Source organism: Sus scrofa, chromosome 2 (genome assembly GCF_054392235.1).
Source record: "Sus scrofa isolate SSC_HxYL_T2T_F1_AM1 chromosome 2, Sscrofa_HxYL_maternal_Yorkshire_Landrace_v2.0, whole genome shotgun sequence".
NCBI classification, from domain to species: domain Eukaryota; kingdom Metazoa; phylum Chordata; class Mammalia; order Artiodactyla; family Suidae; genus Sus; species Sus scrofa.
The window spans coordinates 98,387,258-98,410,148 of record NC_139384.1 but is presented as its reverse complement, the minus strand read 5'-3'; the positions used below and the strand labels follow the sequence as shown (position 1 = coordinate 98,410,148).

The 22,891-nt window shown below is 45.7% G+C and overlaps 1 protein-coding gene across 2 annotated transcripts in view; it reads right to left on the bottom strand.

Moving 5' to 3' along the window:
* Positions 1 to 8,566: 8,566 nt before the first annotated feature.
* Positions 8,567 to 22,891, bottom strand: part of BHMT (betaine--homocysteine S-methyltransferase) — a 24,165-nt gene continuing 9,840 nt past the window's right edge. The window contains 6 exon segments of one of the 2 annotated variants that reach the window (NM_001200042.1): positions 8,567 to 9,894; positions 12,668 to 12,896; positions 14,534 to 14,716; positions 18,312 to 18,459; positions 19,331 to 19,522; positions 20,771 to 20,889. In NM_001200042.1, coding sequence (NP_001186971.1) covers positions 9,708 to 9,894; positions 12,668 to 12,896; positions 14,534 to 14,716; positions 18,312 to 18,459; positions 19,331 to 19,522; positions 20,771 to 20,889 — 1,058 coding nt within the window. In that variant the 3' untranslated portion in view covers positions 8,567 to 9,707. 2 annotated transcript variants of the gene reach the window in all.

Sequence of the window (22,891 nt, the reverse complement as noted above, 5' to 3'; positions counted from 1 at the left end):
TACGTATTTGTCAAGCCCATTTATGTGCAAGGCCCCTTTGTAGGCACTAGAGCTAGAGCCTGGAGCAAAACAAACAAGGTCCTTGTCCTCAGAGGACTTATATCACAGGGTGGAGGATAGACGGTGCTCAATAAATATTTGAAGCAGCATTAATGTGTGCATGAAAGAAAAAAGAAGATGGGAATCTGGGCCCTTGGGAAATTTGGAAGTGACAAGTGACAAAGATTTTCAGCTCCTAAAATTTTCTCTGTATGTCTGACAGAAGAAAGTGCAGTATTTGGAGTTCTTGTCATGGCGCAGTGGTGAACCAATCGGACTAGGAACCATGAGGTTGCGGGTTTGGTCCCTGCCCTTGCTCAGTGGGTTAACAATCCGGCGTTGCCGTGAGCTGTGGTGTAGGTTGCAGACGAGGCTCGGATCCCTCGTTGCTGTGGCTCTGGCATAGGCCAGCAGCTACAGCTCTGATTGGACCCCTAGCCTGGGAACTTCCATATGCCACGGGAGCAGCCCAAAGAAATAGCAAAAAGACCAAAAAAAAAAAAAAAAAAAAAAAAGAAAAAAAAAGTGCAGTATTTTTGCAGCTCTTCAAGTTGCCTTCTTTCTAGCTGGAATCTCCCAATTGTGCATAGGTGTTCTCATTCATTTGGTATTTATTGAACTCTTTCTACATCCAAGGCATTATTCTAGGCATGTGGATATGAAAGTGAACCAAGCCAAGTCTCTGCCCTTAGGAGCTTATATTCCAATTTGCAGCAAGACAATGAAAAAATAATTCTTTTTTTTGACAAAGAATGTATGGCAATTGTTATTGGGAAAAATACACAGAGGAGTTCCTGGTGCAATGGGTTAAGAATCCAACTGCAGTGGCTTGGGTAGCTGCGGTGGTGCAGGCTCAATCCTGGCCCTGCACAGTGAGTTAAGGGATCCAGCACTGCTGAGGCTCAGATTCAGTCCCTGGCCAGGGAACTTCCATATGCCTCGGGTACAGCCATTTAGAAAAAGAAAAAAGAAAGCAGAGTAAGGGAGAGTAGAGTGAGTAGAGGAGGGTGCATTGCAATTTTACTTGGGGTGGTGAGGGAAAGGAGTCAGTTTGGGGTCCTCTGGGAATTGGATGCCAATGACAGTGAAATGCAAGATTCGGTGGCAGGGGCCAGGTGGAAATCCTTGTAGAAGTTCAAGTGGGGAAGGAGCAGGAGGGACAGGCAGAAACTTCAGACAGCAATGCAGGTCTGACCACGGAGAAAGAGGGGGAGAAGATGGGGCAGAGGTCGAAACTGAATTGCGATGCAGTTCCCCAAATGCCTTGATCCACCTGACGGTGAGTTCTGGAGAGAACATTGCCCTTTGACCAAAGTTGTCCTTTGACCGGCCAACATGCCAGGCTTTCATACCCTCGCATGGCTCAGATACCAGGTGGAGGCTGTCCTGGGAAAGGTGTGACCTGGAACAAAGATGTCCTCTATAGCTTTGCCCTTGAAGGAGCTTCATGCTGTGGTCATAGTAACTCACAGCTGGGCAGCCTGTTTCTCCAGGAAAGGGTACCTGAGAGGCAAGACTCCGTGTGTGTGACAGGAAGCACATGGAATGTTTTGAAACAAATAGTGATGCGATCTACTTTGTTTTAAAAAGAAGCATCCAGAATCCCCTTGGGAGACCAGATCGGAGGGAGCCTCCGGAGGGAGGCAGAGAGACTGGTAAAGAAACTTAATTGTGTGACAGTCTAGGTGAGAGCATGGTGACTTGGTTCAGGGTGGTCATGGTAGGAAGGAAGTGAAAAGCAGACCTATTTTGAAGGTAGATCTGACAGGCTTTGTTGCTGGATGGCAAGTGGGCCTGCGAGAAAGAAGAACCAAGGATGCCTCCATGATTTTGGCTTGAGCAACTGAAACATTGCAGGTACCATTTTCTAAGATGGAAGATACTGGGGGGAGGGGATGGCAAGTTTAGGGGGACAAGAGAAGATCTGGACCTTATCTTCAGAGTCATGTGTGCTGTTGTTAGGGCATGAAGGGAGCTGGGAAAAATTTCGATGGGACGAAAACAATCACAGTGTCTATATAAGCTATTTGATAGAATACATGTACTTGATTAAAAATGTATTTAAAAATTCATGGGCTCACGTGAGTCGTGGTGATCCGCCATGTGAATCAGAACAGCGTGTTGAAAAGAGGTACTTCTGTGTTTGCCCCTCGTCCAGTTGGTGCACGTGAAGATGACTGTCCCTCCCTGCTACGGAGCAGGAACCATCTCTTCTTAGTCTTTATTGGCAGATGTACCCCTCTCATAACTCCCACTGAGAGATAAAGATAGCCACGCTATTCTCACTGTCAATGCCGGGGTTCTTTGGAAACTGTTTGTGTTGAAACCATAAGGGTTTGTTTCTCTGGGGCTCCCTGCTACCATGTATTTAATGTCCGTGACATCAGCGCTCCCGACACTGCGTCATCCACAGTGCAGCCTGTGGATATGGGCTTCTGCGACTCTCAGAGGTGACCGCTGTGCTTTGCGGACGGCAAGTGCATGACTTATTTTTATTTTATCTTTTTGCCTTTTCTAGGGCTGCTCCTGCAGCATATGGAGGTTCCCAGGCTAGGGGTCTAATCGGAGCTGTAGCCACCGGCCTACGCCACAGCCACAGCCACAGCCACACAGGATCTGAGCCGCGTCTGCAACCTACACCACAGCTCAGGGATCGTTAACCCACTGAGCAAGGCCAGGGATCGAACCCGCATCCTCATGGTTCCTAGTCGGATTCGTTAACCACTGAGCCACAACGGGAACTCCCTCAAGTGCATTACTTATGTGGAAACATGGAGTGATCATTCCTTTGATGGTAAATTTGCTGTCGGGAAGGTTACAACGTCAGTGTGCCCCACCCAGCACATTTACACACAGGGAAGGTTACAATGTCAGTGTGCCCCACAGGCCACCTTCCTAGAATAGGATGTCAGCGTTGAACTTGCTGACATCACCAGGACGCAGTGCTGGAAGAAGTTTCATTCACTCAGGGATATCCATCCCTCTGGCATGACTCGATACCAACCTGGGAGGCCAGGATGGGGCCATATCCAGCAGAGGCCAGAGTTCAAGGATAGGCATCCCCTGTTGACATGGTGGAGCAATGTCTGGAAAGTCTTCAGAGAATAAGACACGGCCACCCCTGGAGGGGGCCTGACTTGAGTGTTGGAACCTGTGGAGGGGGTGGGGTGACCGTCAGAGGTCAGGAAGTCACCAAGTTTGAGGAAGGAGGCTCAGGGCGAAGGTCACCTGTTGCAGAGTTCCTGTTGTGGCTCAGCAGATTAAGAACCTGACAAGGTAGAGTCTGAGGATGCAGGTTTGATCCCTGGCCTCACTCAGTGGGTTAAGGATCTGGTATTGCCGTGAGCTGCGGCATTGGTCACAGATGCGTCTCAGAGCTGATGTGGCTGTGGCTGTGGCGTAGGCTGGCAGCTCTGGCTTCAATTCGACCCCTAGCCTGGGAATGTCCATGTACTACGGGTGGGGCCCTAAAAAGAAAAAAGAATCACCTGTTGCCCCACTGTTGCCCTCTGGGGCTGTGACCTATGGGCAGCTGAGGCCAGAACTGCTCCAGAGAAGAACCTATGTGGGCTCCCAGAGGATGCTCAAAGCAAAGGTTGACAGTGGACTTTTGGTGGCCCAGAGCCCTGAACTTGACCTCTGTCTGGCGTGCATCAGACAAAGTCAGCTCCGTACTGAGCAACCCGGTCTCGCCTGATTCCAGGACAGAAGCACTGCACCGGCCAGTGGGAGGCTCCTGTCACCAGGTGCTCCCCCTGGAACCAAGGCCAACAAGGGTCCCAGGGCTGCTTGGGGCACTTGGTTGATGCCAGACGGGGGTGGAAGTAGGGGACATGGAAAGGAGGTGTGAAGGGTCACTGAACATCCGGAAGGGAAGAAGCCAGGACTGGGTCCCATACTGATCTGTGCAGGCTGGGGGCACTGCTCCCGGATGGCATAGCTGGCCCTGAGCAGCCCTAGCCACTATAGAGGGACATGGGAACTGTCAAGGAAGGGGTCTCTGGTGACCAGAACCCAGGCAGACGAGGCCCAGATTGGGAGAACTCTGCCTGAGATCCACGACAGGGACTGGCTTGGATCGAAAGGTCAGGGTGAGGTCAAGTGCACGTTCTTGGGGTGGTCCAGGCTGGAGGGATAAATCTGGCCATCATCAAGCTTCCGGGGATGGTGTTATGGAAGGAAAAGATTCTGAGACGTCTAGCTCCCAAACTCCAGCACCTTATAACAGGGAGCAGACTGTTCTCTCCTTCTTAAGGAGCCGAAGACCTCCATACCAGAAGTACCCACTGGATGGATTCTAGAACTTCCAAAGCTTATGCTTATGCAAGCCTGCAAAGAACTCTTGAGTCCTGAGAACGGAGGTAGTTTATAATATGAAAAACCACAGGCCCAAGTCTCCCTAGGATACAGTACCTGTGGGGAAGAATGAATTTCCCTTCCCAGTGCCACGCTGAGTCTAGCCTAATAACGTTTTCCCTGCCCTCTGGACAGTGTTATTTGTTTGAGTCTGCTGTCAGTGTAGCCAGGGGAATAATGAATAAACTATGAAGTCTTCTGGAAACATACTACCGGTGGCACTTGGTAAATATTTGTTGACAATGAGGTGGCTAATGCTCCTGTGCACCGTCCAGTTAGAAACACATAAAATTGTGAAGTTTTTTAAGCAAGGTCTTAGAGATTTTGTTATCTTCCAGATGAGCAAATCGAAGCTCAGAGAAGCGGGGTGAGGTATCCAACATTGCAAAGTGAGGTAGGGACAAGCTTTGCACCCCAAATTCCTGATTCGAAATTCATTCATTGCTTTTTCTCAATTCATTCATGGCTTTTTCTACAATGTTGCACTAGGGTTTTGGGGGACGATGGCTGCGTTCCACTAAGCCTGTTCATGTGTTGAGGCATTAACTTTTGCAAAGAACACTAAAATGTCATTAAGTCAAAGTAATTGGCAGGATGATGGCCAGGCTGACCTGGGGGGAAAGTTTGAACTGTTTCCAAAGACACTCAGCCTTTTCCTTTCAAGGCCATGTAGTAAATTGGAACAAAAAACCCTCAAGGAGTTCCCGTTGAGGCTCAGTGGTTAACGAATCTGACTAGGAACCATGAGGTTGTGGGTTAGATCCCTGGCCTTGCTCAGTGGGTTAAGGATCCGGCATTGCCCTGAGCTGTGGTGTGGGTCGCAGACGCTGCTTGAGTCCCGCGTTGCTGTGGTTCTGGCGTGGGTCGGCAGCTACAGCTCCAATTTGACCCCTAGCCTGGGAACCTCCATATGCTGCAGGAGCAGCCCTACAAAAGGCAAAAAGACAAAAAAATAAATAAATAAACCCGCAAAATGGGGCCAAATAGAGGGTCTCGCTGAACCTGCTTGAAGGAACAAATAGGAATAATTTTACTCGGTACATTAGCAGTTTGCCTCTATGGGATGATGCAAAAAATATTTGAGACATCGGGCCAAATCAATTTCTGTTAAAAGCGTGCTGCATGTTTCCCCGGAAAACATACTTCCTGTAAAAATTTACATAAGAGCACCTCTCTCAGTCAAACCCTGAGATAAAAATGATGGTGTGTAGAATTTGGCGGCATGTAAATTAACCTCTTGTGTCTGGCTGTGCTCGAATGGTTGGGCATGATTTCTGAAGCTCACAGCAGCACAGATGCTGACATGTGTCTCTCTCACCTCCCATCCCTTCTTTTGTCGTCCATCTAAGGCCAACAGAATGCCTCCAGCTGCTTGAAAACGGGAAGCGTTTTCTGGCTGCTCTTTTCCCCTCACTCCCACCAGTTTTTGCCAAATGACCCTGCCCTTCCTGTCACCATCTGTGCGAAGGCTCTGTGTTTGGCCGCCTTTCAGTCATTTTCTGTTCAAACACCAACCCTGCATTTGTTCCTGAAGCTGTTTAGAAACACGGGGCCTGGGTGTCTCTCACTGCAGTTGAACACGCTATCAGACGGTTTCTTGGGCTCCTCTGTTTTTCTCTCTTCACATGGACTCCTTCCTCCTGGACTGTGCGAGCATCAGGATTGTCTGCCTGGCAAGTAACACATGGAAGGTTCCGGACTGGCTGAGGGGATGTTACTAACAGGGAGGCTATTCCGGAAATGCACTCAGCTGGCCCATGTGCTCAAAGCTGGGGAAAATGATCTCTGGGAAAGAAAAACAAAAAACAATAAAAAACCCCAAACAGGATCTGGTTGGAGACAGATAAGGCTTTTGTTGCTGGCTGAGTTGTTCAGGATGTGATTCAAAGATCCATGTATCTTAGGGAAAAACTGGTCCAAAGAAAGAGAGCTACAGATATTTCTGCCATTTAATGTTACAGTTTGTTCAGATGGTCTTGCTGAAGTTCAAAGCAAAATAGAGCGTCTCTGGCCTTCCCAGCTGGTGACTTGCTGCCCCCTTCTGGAGAAGTTGGGAACTGACGCTTTTGATCCCTTCCTGTCCAGTCTGTCTCCATTACAGCTCTGCGTTGGCAAGGTTCCTTACTACACTGTGAATAAGTATAAGGTCATAAATTGCAAACAGTTTATTCTTTGAGTTTACATTGACTTGGCAGGAAGATACACTCGGTTTTGTGAATGATCTGTCTTGGTTCCACTCTCCTTCTTCAAATGATAAGCTAAAGCCATCTTTGCTGGCAGCCGTGGACTAAGAAGCCCTTCTTCACTTGGTGTCCTGCCCCAGTAATCTCATCTTTAAAAGAGAGTTAGGGAGTTCCGTTGTGGCGCAGCGGAAACGAATCTAACTTGTATCCATGAGGATGTGGGTTCGATCCCTGGCCTTGCTCAGTGAGTTGGGGATTGCTGTTGCTGTGGCTGTGGTGTAGGCTGGCAGCTGTAGCTCCAGTTCGACCCCTAGCCAGGGACCTTCCATATGCCACAGGCGCGGCCCTAAAAAGCAAAAAGTTTGGACTCGATCTCTAAAATCTCTCTGGCTTGCATTCTGTAAAAATACCTTTGCCATTGAGAAATGTCCACTTAACACAAAGAAACATGTAGGTACTGAGTGAGGCTCGTATTTTAGTGAACAAGATTTCTGGAAATGAATTCATTTATTTGGTGGAGAGGCTGAATTTCAAAAAATTTTTGCAAAATATGGAAATATGCCACTAGGAGGCAGTGTTGACATATAATTTCATTGCAGTGTATCCACTAAGTTTAGTTTTGAGGGAGATATTTAAAAATTTTTTATTATTGATTTACAATGTTGTGCCAATTTCTGCTGTAAAGCAAAGTGACCCTGTCATTCATATATATATATATCTATATATATATATAAATTCCCTTATCTTATATTATCTTCCATCATGGTCTATCCTAAGAGACTCGATATAGCTCCCTGTGCTGTCCAGGAGGAACTCATTGCTTATTCATTCTTTTTTCTTTTGTTTTGTTTTGTTTTTTTTGTCTTTTTGCCTTTTCTAGGGCCCCTTCCCGCGGCATATGGAAGTTCCCAGGCTAGGGGTCTAATCAGAGCTGTAGCCACCGGTCTACACCACAGCCACAGCAGCGTGGGATCTGAGCCATGTCTGTGACCTATACCACAGCTCACAGCAATGCTGGATCCATAACCCACAGAACAAGTCCAGGGATCGAACCTGCAACCTCATGGTTCCTAGTCGGATTCGTTAACCACTGAGCCACGACAGGAACTCCCATTCTAAATGTAAGAGTTTGCATCTGTTAACCCCAAACTCCCAGTCGGTCACACTGCCTTCCCGCTACCCCTTGGCAATGGAAATTTTTTTTTTTTTTAATCAAAGGGTATAAGAATGACTAGAGGTTACGGTGTTTTGTATGGCAATAAAAGCTCTGAAAAGAATATTAACGGGGCATGCATCCTACACAATAGCAGAGAAATAGATCGAGTAAAGTTTCTATCACCTATAAATGAAAGTATTAAATACTGAACCTGATTGGGGATGAGGAATGGTAGATAGCAACTTGGTTAAAAATAAAAGTGACAATCACTCTTCTTATTTCACCTCACCCCTATGCTGCCTCCGCAGGTTGTGCTGCTTTGGTTCTCTTTCTGTGAACTGAAGGATAAAGAGGTGGAATTTTGATTCTCTTAGTAAAAAAATTGTGGAAGTTTCTTTTTAAAAAATTAAAATTTTTTTTTTTTTTGTCTTTTTAGGGCTGCACCCGCGGCATATGGAGGTTCCCAGGTTAGGGGTCTAATTGGCGCTACAGCTGCTGGCCTATGCCACAGCAGTGCAGGATCAAAGCCACATCTGTGACCTATACCACAGCTCACGGCAACGCCAGATCCTTAACCCACTGAGCGAGGCCAGGGATCGAACCCACAACTTCATGGCTCCTCGTCAGATTCATTTCCACTGCACCACGACGGGAACTCCAAATTCTGGAAGTTTCTTATCCCTTTAAGTACTGCTGCCTTCTTCTTTAAAACTCTAGCAGATTTGTGAAGCAGGAAGGTAGTCTTACTTTTAAAGCAGATTGAGGTGTAGGAATTGCATGCAAGCCTTAGCAAATTATAAAACAGAAATAAGACTCCAAAACAACCAAGATAGTCTCACTGCTCTTTTTTAATAGCTCAAGAAATTATAATTTCAAAACAGCTACACCAACCCAAGAATGTTTGGAAAGGCACATGAACTCTTTCCTAGTACACTGAGTAGCCATGTTTATTCTAATGGTCATACATAACCCAGGCTTGAACTTTCAGGTTAAAATGTAGTTCTTGATCTTGGAAACCCAGATGGGCTTTTGAGTATCTCTTTTTCGTTATTATTCTTTTTAAAAAAGCTACCAAAGTGACGCAAGCCCACTGCTCCCCAGTCTTAACTGATTGGAGGCATTGAGGTGGATCCATCCTGGAGCAGGACAGAGAGAACCTAGGCACTGTCCCTTCTTGGCCTCCCCATTGGTCTGAATGCTTCTTCGTAGTACAGATGGGTCAGGAAAGGGAGGGGACAACTCTTTAACTCTGAGAGCAGGACTCTGAGCTCTGGATGCTTACCGATCAGATCCCATAGGACTGATTTTCTAAGAAGAAACTTAAAGAAATAGAAAAGTCCCCATATCTGAAGTGTCCCCATAGCAGTGTTTTTCAATCTGTGGGTCAGAACCCACTAATGGGTCACAAAATCAACTAGAAGGGCCTCTACCAGCATAATTTTATTAGTGAAATAGGAATGGAATGGAAATAGAAAATACCTGCATGGATCACATTTTACTTCAATGTGTGTTTTACTGGGTCATTATATAAATTGAGTTTCTTATGAAGGGGTCATGGTCAAACGATCTTGGAAGTCACTTTCCTATATAGCCCTTTGTCTGTGGCTGTGTGGTTGCTGAACCATTCAAGACACCTCACTTCTCATCGCCCTTTGAAGTCTGCAAACGTCTAGAAGAGGGACTAATGTCTAAATTATTTTTCCTTGGCCACAGTGACTTCCTTAATGCCGTGTACATGCTGGGTGCTTAGTAAACCTGTTTAAGATTTGCTTCTCACTTATTTTGCCTCCACATTCGACATTTATACTTTAAAACACTGTCAGGTGTAATTTGTGACTGTTGTGTGCCGCTTGTATGAATCTTATGCATAGGCTGGCATTCCCATAAGCATTGCCTTTAAACCATCTTTCCTTTATTTTTTGGAACTGTGGTCTGAACATAGGGGAAGTCACTAAAAACGGGCTTGGCTGAGGCTACTGGGCAGATGGGAATTTCTGTTTTTCAAAGAGCTCTCTCAGCTGCTGCTCCGTAGTAGCTTCTTTCTGCTGCATCAGCTCAGCTGTGCCTTTGGTCACTCCCCAGGCATCCGGCTTTGACATGGAAGGGTTGTATGGCCTGCCGGAGGCTATCCGAAGATTCTCCCAGTATTCCTTCCTGGCCCTAGGCGAACAAAACACACAGTGGTAGCCCTCTCCTGAGTTGTCACTCCCAGGGTCACTGGGCAAGAACACCTCCATAGAGCCATCTTTGGACTCTTGAGAGTGTCCGTTGAAACACATTTAGCTTTATCTTTTTTTTTCCCCCTCCGAATCATTAGGTCTGAAATTACTTTGCATTTCTTCTTTTCATATACACATAGATTCAAAAGGTAACAATTTAGAACGGGGACATTTTCTGTCCAAATGACCCTACGTCCCCACCCTCACTTTCTGACACTCTAGGTGCCAAGCCAGCTGAGACCACGTTTGCTGCCCTTCCCAGAGCCGATGCTGCTTCTAAGCTTCACCGCCTTCAGATCCTATCTCTGCCTCCTTTCCCTCTCTCTCTATTTTTTAATTTTTAATTTTTTGTCTTTTTAGGGCTGCACCTGCAGCATATGGAGGTTCTCAGGCTACCGGTCTAATCAGAGCTGCAGCCGCTGGCCTACGCCACAGCCACAGCAACGAGGGATCCGAGCCGTGTCTGCAACCTGCACCATAGCTCACAGCAACGCCAGATCCTTAACCCATTGAGCAAGGCCAGGGATCGAACACACAACCTCATGGTTCCTAGTCAGATATGCTAACCACTGAGCCACGACGGGAATTCCATCTCTACTTTTTTTTTTTTTTTTTTTTTTTGGCCATGCCTGTGACATGCAGAAGTTCCCCCGCCAGGGATCGAACCCATGCCACAGCAGTAACCTGAGCCGCTGCAGTGACTATGCCGGATCCTTAGCCTGCTGAGCCACCCGAGAGCTCCTCCACCTCCTTTCTCTTTCCATTGTCTCCTAGTTCAGGCCTCCTCACATCTGGCACCTTCCAGCAAACACTTCCTCACAGGTTCCTCCCTCTTGGGGCTACTAAAATTTGCACATTGAACTCTGTCTGGACCACATGAGGTCCTCCGGGGTCCTCACTGGCTTGGGATGAGGTCCTCCAGACCTCGTGCGCACGAACAGAGGCCGCCCCCTGTTCCCGATGTGTGTCTTCTACCACATTCTGAATCTCCTCCTTTCAACCTTCTCGTTTCTCAGCACCCTGTTCTCCTGCCACCTTGCGATGCTTCCCTCTAGGCTGTTCTCTAGTCTGACAGCGTAATTCACCCTTGACATTCAGCAGCTCGGGCATCAGCTCTATGAGACATTCGTCTCCAATCCTGCCTTTTGCCCCCTTGGGCCATCAGTTCGGACCCCACAGCACCCGTGCATTTTCACCCTTAACTTACTCTACCAGTTTGAACCTAGCTATGTGTCTCTCTGCCATCTCTAGACTGTTAGCTCCTGGGGGACAGGCCTGTGCCTTGTCCACCTTGCTCCCTCAGTGACCACAGCAGGTGTCTAATATAGCCGATGCTCAGTTAATGGCCTCTCCACCTGCTTCTTTCCCTCATGGAAACCTGCTCAGCTCTTTGAAATCCAGCCTCCCAAGTCCTTTATTCTAAAATATCTATGAGGGAGAAAGAGTTGTTTTCTTTATTGTTCACTTTTTATCCATACCTGTCCTCAAGCAGTTAGCTGCAGCACAATACACCTGCTTTTGGGAGTTCCCTTGTGACTCAGTGGGTTAGGGTTCCAGCGTTGTCACTGCATAGGCTCTGGTTACTGCAGTGGTGTGGGTTCCATGCCTGGCCCCCAATATTTGAATGGGCTGCATGTGTGGCCAAAACCCAAACCAGACAAAATAAATGCCAGCTTTCTTCTTTCTTTTCCCCAAGAGACTTTGGGATCCTCTAAGCCAGGAACCATAGCCTCTCATTTCTATATTCCTAGTGCCTGCATAGCTCCTGATGAGAAAATCTATTAGTTTATTGTCCCCCCCCCACCTTGGAATGTAAGCTCTGAAGATCTTTTTAATTTTATTCACCACTGTTTTCCAAGCTCCACAGATTGTGTTTGGCACAGAAGAGGCAATTAATATTTGTTATACTTAAATCTTTTTTTTTTTTTTTGGTCTTTTTTGCTTTTTAGAGCTGTACCTGCGGCATATGGAGGTTCCCAGGCTAGGGGTCTAATCGGAGCTGTAGCTGCTGGCCTGTGCCACGGCCAAAGCCATGCCAGATCTGAGCACCATCTGTAATCTACAGCACAATTCATGGCAACACCAGATCCTTAACCCACTGAGCAAGGCCAGGGATCGAACCCACAACCTCATGGTTCTTAGATTTATTTCCGCTGCGCCACGATGGGAACTCCAAGTTATACTTACATCTTAAATGGTTTACTGTTTGTGTCTGATGCTTTCCTAGATTGCGAAATCATATTTCATTGCAATTTACTTTTTTTTTTTTTTGCTTTTTAGGGCTGCACTTGTAGCATATGGGAGTTTCCAGGCTAGGGGTTGAATCAGAGCTATAGCTGCCAGCCTACACCATAGCTGGATCCCAGCTGCATCTGCAACCTATACCACAGCTCATGGCAACGCCAGATCCTTAACCCACTGAGCGAGGCCAGGGATTGAACCCACATCCTCATGGATGCTGGTCTGATTTGTAACCTGCTGGGCCACAACAGGACCTCCCCAATTTACAGTATTTATATTCTATATTCCTAAAGCCTTCTCCAGAAATCACTCCACAATGCTAAGTTAAAAACATCTCTGTGGGATAATTTAAAGAGGATAACTGAGTCTGTATCGCCAACAGCAAATTGACTGCACTCTTTGTAATAACCTCACTTGGATGTATTCATAACCAAAAAGCATTTGGTTTGGCAAATGTAGTATAAGGTCCTTACCTGGCTCTAACCCAGGGCTTGGTGTGCATGTCCAAAGCACTTCCCCAGCTGCCATGTTTCTCTGAAGCTGGAGGCAAAAATCCCCTTTCTGGGGCCAGCTCCTCTGCAATGGCCCTGATGTGGTAGGGCTCAAATCCACAGCACCCGCCTATGTACCTGACCCCCAGGTTGTAGGCCTCTCTGGCGTATTTTTGAATATCCCATCTGGTTGCAACTCTGGGCTCCAGTCCTGGAATGAATGACATTCTGCTTAAATCTTTAAAAAGCGATTCCAAAATAAATAGCTCTAACAAGTACATACTTTTCCACAAATGAATTAAATAAGGTGTCGTTATCCAGTTCTTAACGTTTCAAAACTCTTAGCTACCTTGACATACCCAGTCAGTTTGAAATGCTGTGATAGCTGGACTTGAAGACGGTTCCTGTTGATCTCTGTCCTCTGATGACCTCACCCTTGTGTAGACCCTCTGGTATTCTATCAGGCTGGTCTGTGAGACCAATAGAATACGGCAGAAGGGATGGTTTGTGACTTCTGAGGCTAAGACATAGGAGAAATGATGGTTTCTGCCTCATTCTCTCCTGGAACCCTCACTCCAGGAGAAACCAGCCACCATGTTGTAAGGATGCTCAAAGATCCCAATGGAAAGGCCCAGGAGCCAAGGAACAGACAGCAAAAAAATTGACCCTGACTCATAACAGCCCACTAAGAGAGCTTGAAAGCAGATCCCTCACTCCCTGCAGGCCTTCAGATGACTATGAGATTTAATAAATATTTGTGGGATTTAATAAATATTTGTGTTGTTTAAAGCCACTAGGTTGTGCAATCGTTTGTTCTACAGCCATAAATGCCACAGTGTCTTGCCATTCCTCTCCCATGGTTCTTCTAGACTGATGATTTAACCTTCTCTTCCTTCTCTCGGGGTCCCTTTAGTGGATGATATAAGGACCTCAGAATGAAACAGGAGTCCAGCCCTGCTCACCTCTGGCTTGACTGTCCAGGTGGACTCACCCCCACTTCCCACACATGCTTTATCCCTCTTCCCAGACTGAAGGTATCCCCTCACTTCATCTGCTTGGTCTCTCCATTCAAATCTGTTACATAGTAGCCCAATGAGCGCACCTTCCCATAGCCTCTCAAACTCAGATACTGCTAGACTATCTGAGCAACCCTCAGACTAGGAGCAAAGCATCTTGAAGCTAACTTGGTCTACCCGTCTTATTTTTCCAATGAGAAAATTAAGGTCTAGATGAACTAAAGAATTTTGCTAAGGTGATGCAACTTAGCAACAGAGCTGGAACCGGAAGCAAAGTCTTCAATGAGCCCACTCGGTGGGGCAGGGGGAGCATCCTTTTAACCAACCTACAAGTGTGACTCACTGGTTGTCTATCTCGGTATTGCCTCGCCTTTGATTTTACATTTAAGTTCAGGGTTTTTGTTTTTGTTTTTTACTTTTTACCTTTTATTATTATTTTTTTCTCCTGCACTGCATGGTGACCCAGTTACACATACATGTATACATTCTTCTTTCTCACATGATCCATCATAAGTGACTAAACAGAGTTCCCAGTGTTACAACAGCAGGATCTCATTGCTAATCCATCCCAAAGGCAACAGTCTGCATCTATTAACCCCAAGCTCCCAGTTCCTCCCCCTCCCCCTTGGCAGAGGTCTTTTTTGGTTGCTGGTCCTGCCTTTTCCTAGTGGCTCACTTAAAAGTTTTCTGGCTGCAGGGAGAGCAGCTAGGGGCAAGAGATGAGGAGGTGTGCAGCCACTCCTTTGCCATGATAAAGCTCTACAGCTGGAGATCTATTTGGCATTTGTCGAATATAAAGGCATTGAGATGACTTACGAGATGTCAGTCTTACCAAAGGGGAATTCTGGCAGGTCGATGAACCCCTGCTTGCCGCAGTCCGGAGTGTGGTAGGCCAAGGGCTGACTCATCAGGTGGGCTTTCAATCCAGCGGCCTGCAAGCCTTCTTTCATGAGCTTCACTGTTTGCAAACTAATTGTGGGGTCAAAATGGCAATTCACGCCAACAATGGATGCTCCTGCAAGTGGGAAGAACATCATAGCTTTAGGGATTGCCAGAGAGCAGTGAGCCCACCTCTTGTGTCATTCAGGGAGCTTTTATTTGGAGTGCTGCACTGGAAGTTCAGCATCTGGTCCCTGTAGACTTATCTCACCCTTGGGCAAGAGTGATTACTAACAGGCAGCGAGGGCTTTCTGTGAAAAGTGCTTTGAAGAGTCTGATGTGATTAAAGTGTCATTTATGCACACTTGGCTGTCCATCTTTTTTTGGAAAAAAAATTATTAGAGGTTTTCTCAACTTTAATTTTTAGTAGTCATTTTTTTCCCAAGCTTTGACATTACATTGCAAGGCACAGTCATTTTTCACTACTCCCGGCTGCTCCTTGCACCTGTGGTTACCGCACCACTCATCTGAGGAATCAATCAATGTTCCCTTTCATCAGGCCAATTTAATAACATCATTAAGTTTCTAGGGCATAACAGCAGAATGTAATTTAGGAAAAAGTTTTCCTGAAACTTCCGTATAAATAAGTGAAATCATACAATATGTGTCCTTTTGTGACTGGCTTATTTCACTTAGTATGTTTTCAAGGTTCATCCCTGTTGAAGCATGCATCAGAATTTCATTCTTTTTCATGGCAAAATAATATTCCATTGCATGTATAGACCACGTTTTATTTATCCATTCATTAGTGGGACACTTGGGTTGCTTCCACCTCTGAAAAGGACATTTTCTTTTTTGAGAAACTCATGGCCTAGGATTTTGTATCTTGGATATAGAGATTCCAAGAACAAGGAAAGGCTGCAATGAGAGTGATGCCACCATTCAAATTCCAGGAGCAGAAGAGCAGATGCTGATGCTCTAAGCCATGACATCCTGTGTTTGGCAGCAGGTGTCTCAGTGGTCCTCACAGGGCTGGGTCTGAGATTTGCTTTTCATTTGTGTTTCACTCGGGCCTCACTCTGAATCAGTTGTTGTTAAGGGCACTGATGCCCTCAATCTTGCCAAATCCAATAGTTGCTTCTCTATTCTCATCATGCTCAGTGTCTCAGTGGCATTCAACCTAGTGCCACTCTCTCTGTCATCAACTTCCCCCTTCTCTTGACTTCTGAAAACTTCTTCCACTCTCTGATTGTGGCTCCTAGCTCCTCAGCTTTTTTTTGAGTGTTGTATGCTGACCTCTCCACAAGGCTGAACCTCTCAATCCTGAAGTGTCCCAGGACCCACTGAGCCATCTTCTCTTCTTGCATCTGCAGCTCCTTTTCAGCCCCAGGCCCTCAGTACCATCAATATCCAGAACTCTCCCAAGCTTCTCTCTCTAACCCTGACCCTTCCATTGGGTTCCAGACTGGTATGTATTCAACAGCTTACTGAACACAGCCACCTGGATCTTGACTACATTTTTTTTTTTGGATGTTCCACAGCCAAAGTTTCTCTTTCCTTGCTTGACTTCATGACACAAATGAATTATTCATACATTGGCTATTTATTGGATGTCTACTACTTTATCTCTTTGTCTATTAGGTATAAAGGTCCTCGTAAGGGGTTATAGAGAAATATACATATAGGACACCAAGAATTTTATAATTGAGCACAGGGCTTCGCAAGGTGGGCTCTATGAAAAACAGGTTCTATGATCAATTAAGTTAGGCAGTAGCTATTTACTACAGCCCCTTCATGGAGACTGCCAACACACATGATCATGTCAAAGGCTCTGAGAAGTTCTGCAGTCAAGAGGCATCTTAGGAGTCCCCATTGTGGCCCAGCAGAAATGACTCCGACTAGGAACCCTGAGGTTGCAGGTTCAATCCCTGGCCTTGCTTAGTGGGTTAAAGATCCGGTGTTGCTGTGAACTGTGGTGTAGGTTGCAGATGTGGCTTGGATCCCATGTGGTTGTGGCTGTGGTGTAAGCTGGCAGCTGTAGCTCTGATTCGACCCGTAGCCTGTGAAGCTCTGCATGCCGTTAGTGCGACCCTAAAAAGCAAAAAAAGGGAGAGAGAGACAGCTTAACTTGGTTTAACACAGCATTTTCTCTGTGTATAACTGCAGAACTCTGTCGACAGTCTCACAGGCTAGAGAATGTCAGCCACGGATCCTCCAAATGTGTGGTATAAATAGAAGTGTTACAGCTGCTGAGAGGAGGAAGTGATCACGTGGGGCAGGGATGACTATTGAAGGATGACTCTGGAGGTGAAGCATTGGAAGATGGACTGGAGTTGTGAGATGGACATTGATCAAGGACCTAGTATGTGCTAGGTGCTGTGCCAGGCACAGGGTACCCAGTGCTCAGCCAAGCAGGCATAGTCTTTGCCTTCTGGGATCTTACAATCTAGTGATAGAGCCTGACATTTAAGACATCAACAGATGAGATAACTGGGAAGTTCTGTGAAGGTTAGAAACAGGGTTCAGTGATGTCAAGCACTGTGGCCACTTACTCCGAACAGACCATCGGGGGAAGGATTAGATGCAGGCCAAGAATCTCTGCTAATTAACAGCTGGATAAAGAGCTTCCCCTGATCTCCTTGAAACATTAATTTGGCTTCTCCCCCCATTTGTTATACTTACAGTAAAAAATTAGAATTCTACAGTGCCATTCCTGAAACTAAATAATTGTTATCATTAATGATGAGTATAAAGTGACTCATGAATGATCAGGAGTTGGATAAAGATGAGAAACTAAACAACTAGCCATTCAAAATCTTTCCATTCCTCAGACTGACATCCGACTCTTCTGTGGACACTGTGCTATTCCTCAGGTTGAAAACGAGGTGGCGTTGAAAATGATCTGTGGATTTTCCTTAATTGGAATGCAACCCAATATTAGGAATGCAAATTATATAAAAAGATAATTAGGTGGTCAGTATTTCCTATCAAAAGATTTTTTGATTTATTCAACCAATTATTAAAAGTCAAGCATACCAGTAATTTATGAGAATGGAAAAACTTCAGCAAAGAAGGCAACTGTCTTAAAAGTTCTTAATGTTTAAAGACCTCAACTTGAGATAAATTTAAAATGTAATTTTTCTTAATGCTCCTGTTGATTTACCAAAATGCTTCTTATTTCTAGGTGTTAAACCCTCAGTATAAGTCTAGTTGCCCCTTTCAAAAGGCTGATCTGTGTGCATGCATCTTTTTTTTTTTTACATTTTTCTCTTTGAGGCCTGATAATGATATTATCAATATGCCTAAGGAAGTAGATTAATGGTTTTCTTTTCTTTTTTGCTTTTTAGGGCCATACCCACAGCATATGGAGGTTCCCAGGCTAGGGGTCAAATCAGAGCTACAGCTGCCTGCCTATACCACAGCCATGGCAATGTAGGATCTGAGCCTAGTCTGTGACCTTCACCACAGCCACAGCCACACCAGATCCTAGCCATGTCTGCAACCTACATCACAGCTCATGGCAATGCCAGATTCTTAACCCACTGAGCGAAACCAGAGATCGAACTGGCCACCTCATGGTTCTTAGTCGGATTCATTTCTGCTGCTCCACGACGGGAACTCCTAATGGTTTTCTTATAACAAAGGTAGAATATATTGATTTTACAGATGGACCTGCATTTACATGTCATTTAAGACTTACTAATTGCAAACCCATCAAAATCCATCCTCACCTGCCTTTACCAGACGCACTGCACACTGGCCTGGGGTCACGCCGTGCAGGTCTCCCTCTGGGCCGATGCACATGGTCGCTGCCACAGGCTTCCCAGATGCTTTCAAGGCTTCAACTGCCCACACAGCCTCTTCAACATGTTCAAAATACTGAAATAAGTTAAAGTAAGGTTTGTTTATTGTCTTTTTAGGGCCACAGGTACGGTATATGGAGGTTCCCAGGCTAGGGGTCAAATCCGAGCTGCAGCCACTGGCCTATTCCACAGCCACAGCAAGGCCAGATCTGAGCAGTGTCTGCAACCTACACCACAGCTCATGGCAATGCTGCATCCTTAACACACTGAGGGAGGCCAGGGATCAAACCCGCGTCCTCATGGGTACTAGTTGGGTTCATTACTGCTGAGCCACTAAGGGAACTCCAAAGTAAGGTATTTTTAATCTTGCTTCTCCCCCAATAATTTGACAACTTATCCTATTTCATATTAATGTAATTATCCCTCAATGAGTGTTTTTCAAACTCTGAGTCTTAACCCATTAGCCTTTTTTAAACAGGATAGAATGGTGACTTCTTACTGTGAACTTCAAAGATTTAAAGAACACTCTATTAGATTAATGGGATCACATTTAGTAGAAGCCGCAAATTGGAGAAAGATTTCAAAAGCAAATATTACTACTATTAGGAGTTCCTGTCGTGACTCAGCGGAAACGAATCTGACTAGCATCCCTGAGGACATAGGTTCAATCCCCCGCCTTGCTCAGTGGGTTACAGATCCCACATTGGCATGAGCTGTGGTGTAGGTCACAGATGCAGCTTGGATTGGGCGTTGCTGTGGCTGTGGTGTAGGCTGGTAGCTGTAGCTCCGATTTGACCCCTAGCCACCTGCTGCAGGTGTGCTCCCCTCAAAAAAAATTACTACTACAAGTCATGACTGTCACGTCACGCCATGTGGTCCTCATGAGGGCAAAAGGCAGGGAAAATGTACCACGTGTACTCGTCTTATCTTTGATCGTGTCTGTTTACCTCTGCAATCAAGAAGTCAACGTTCTTCTTCATAAAGACCTCTAACTGCTGCCGAAACACTTTTTTGACTTCCGTTTCGCTCTTGCAGCTGAGGTACGAAGGTGTCTGGCTCACACCTCCTGCCACCAAAGCATCTCCCTCATCAGCCACTTGCCGGGCAATGTCACAAGCAGCTTCATTGACTTTCTGCCCCTAAAATGGGAGAATATACATGTTCAGGTGAGACTGAAGCAAACTTGTCATTCAAATGCCCACATCTTGGCTATATGTTCCAGTTAGTGATTTCACTCCAGAAAATGACAGTGATGGAATAGTGCTTTACCAAGTTGAGCAGTTTGCAATAACAAAGCAACTGATAACAGTGATGAAAAAAAAATAAGTCTAATGCTGGGATATCACATTACATCTAGGGTATTGCATTATACCAAAGATCTGAGAGAGGATCAAAGTCTTTACATAAAGGGCTCTGGGATCTTCCAGTGCCTAGACTGCAGTTAGAATACCTAGTAAATAGTGGTAAGATAAGGATGTTTTGCTTTTATGATTAATAAGAGTAAAATTCAGTTAAAACGGCCACACAATTTATGATTTTTGTCATCATATATTTTCTCAATAGATAATTGTATCACAAGCAAGATCTTATCTAATTACGTAGACATTGAAAATTGATGACGTCCTAAAAAACCCCAGTACCACAGATCACACAGGCTCATGGCATTTTAGAACTCCTTTTTCATTTTAGAAATGAAGACATTGCTGATTGGATGGGATAGGTAAATGGCTTGCCAGCTTCACACAGTTAATTGTAGCTGAGCCAGGAGGATTCTAGGTTCACTGACTCCTGGCTCATATGACCTTTCCCCTGTACCATGTCACATTAAAAAACTGTAAAGTGTAAGCCTTTGTAAGGATACCCACTCAGCAACTTCGTCAAGAGCCTGGGAGAATCATTAATAGTTAAATACCTCTTTGATCTGCTCATTAAATGCCTTTCTGTTAGTTTGGGGGACTCTAGCTGAAAGCTAAGAATATTATTCACACCCATCTCATTTCTGTGTTTATTTTTTACTTTTTTTTTTTTTTGCTTTTTAGAGCCACACTTATGCTATATGGAGGTTCCCAGGCTAGGGGTCGGTAGCTGTAGCCACCTGCCTCAGCCACAGCCACAGCCACGCAGGATCCAAGCCACGTCTGTGACATGCATCACAGCTCACAGCAACGCTGGATCCTTAACCCACTGAGCGAGGCCAGGGATCGAACCTACGTTCTCATGGATGCTAGTCAGATTTGTTAACCCTAAACCACGATGGGAGCTCCTTCTGTGTTGTTTAAAACAAAACAAAACTCCCAAGAGGCTCGACATTGTTCTGTGTGAGAGCTTTGGTGACAACATGCGCATCTACGTGTCCTTCCAAGAGTGCCACGTGTGGTGTTACTCACGGATATTTTCTCTGCAACGTAGTTTCCCCTGTTCTCCAGCTTGTCCTCACTGGCATAGAAGGTGAAGGTCTGCATGACATTCGATCCGGCTCTGAGGAACTCCCGATGAAGCTGGCGAACTGGGAGACGGAATGAGGAAAAGGTGTTCAGCAGTTTGTTAGCCCCAGATGTTTTCAGAAGGCAAAACAGATGAACAAGTGTCAAAATAGCTGCTTAAGTTCCTGGTTGCCGGGCACCTGTGCATCCTGAGGGCTACTGACAGGTGGCTCTGGAGTCTCCTGCTGGAAGAAGAGGTCACCTCTGCCATAAACATGGCGTGACGGGAAGAGGGAGGTCCTACAGCGAGGAATCATCTCGGTGGTTTTGCCAGGCAGAGGAGCTGGGGAAGGGCATTCCTTGTAGAGCCAAGAGCCTGAGCAAAGACAAGGAGGCAAGCACAGGCTTGGCCTCTGGGGGAAAGACAAGCAGTCTGAGTGGCAGGTTTGAGGATGTGCTGGAGAAGGGGCGGGAGATGGGCTTGCAGAGGTGGGCTGCCAGACAGAGTGCAACAGCCTAGCACATCATCCCAAGGAATCTGGGCTCCAGGCCACAGATACTGGGGAGCTTAAAAAGTTTTTAAGCAATTAATTCATGTGATGAGGTCGGTGCTTTGGAAAGACAATTCTGGTAGCAGAGTTGGGGCAGGGTTCCCAAGCTAGGTTCATTCATGAATACCACATGGCAAAGCTTCCACTGGCTGGAGGAAATGTGGTGGGAGATGTTTTTGCTCTTATTTTTTTCCCCATATAACCAAATGTATTCAATTCAAAACTACTCTTTGCTTTAATATAGAGGTCTTAAACACTGATTGCCCATGAAATATCCTGTAAGGTTTTTTTGTTTTTTTTTTGTTTGTTTGTTTGTTTTGTTTTTTTGCCTTTTAGGACTGCACCCATGACATATGGAAGTTCCCAGGCTAGGGGTGGAATTGGGGCTACAGCTGCTGGCCTATACCACAGCCACAGCAACTCAGGATCCCAGCTGCATCTGCAGCCTACACCACAGCTCGTGGCAATGCCAGATTCTTAACCCACTGAGTGAGGCCAGGGATTGAACCCGCATCCTCAGGGTTACTAGTTGGGTTTGTTACCACTGAGCCATGACAGGAACTCCCTGTAAGCTTTTTAAAAATTATGAATGCTAGGGTCAAATCCACACATACTCTAATTTAATTGGTTTAGGGTAGGTTATGGGCGTTTTTGTGGTTGTTTTTGGCTGTGGCCTGCAGTGGCTTGATGTGGGATCTCAGTTTCCAAGCCAGGAATTGAACCCCGGCCACAACGTGAAAGCACCAAGTCCTCACCTCTAGACCATCAGGGAACTCCCACAGGAAATTTTTTTGAAAGGTTTCACAACTGGTTTTTATTTTCAGTTGTGTTGGGAATCACTCTTCTAAGAGAGCAGGCGAATGTTCCTTTTATATAATGATCGTGAGACTTGGTGTTTTGTATTCATCAGGAGAAATGACTGAGCAACTTAGGAAATCAGAATTCATATATCACATCCTAAAATTTAGTTTGAAACTTCAGAGGCTTATAAAATCCACAGGTCTGAGAGCAGCTGCATTAGAGGCCAGGAAACTGTTAGGACATTGGTGTTCTTGGCCCTGCAGGGGCTGAGACTGTAGAGTAGTCTGGCAGCTTTGCCTCCCAGATGCCTATTGAGTGTCAAGAAGCACAGTTTTTGTTTACAAATGGACAAAAAGGTGAGGCCAAAAAGCCTTCTAATTTTCAGAAAATGGATTTCCAAGCTTGAAGCCAAATCTTTGCTTTTAAAATCATGGGAACTTTAGTTCCCGGTGGGAACTTAAAAGCATGCCTAAATTTGGGGGTTTTGGGAAGTTAATTAGCAACAGAATCAATTTTAAAAACCTCACATAGAGTCCCGGAGTATCAGTCAAATAAACACGGAGCTGCAGTGGATGGAGCAGGGGAGAAGGGACCATAGACTTGGTTCCTGTGCTCTGGGGCAGAATGGTTTATAAATAGGAGGCCCACCCAGGTGGTCCTTTGATGGATTTCCAAAGACCTTTTGTAAAGCAAACAAAGCACCCAACCCCGAAAGGTGTGCAAATTGTTTGCA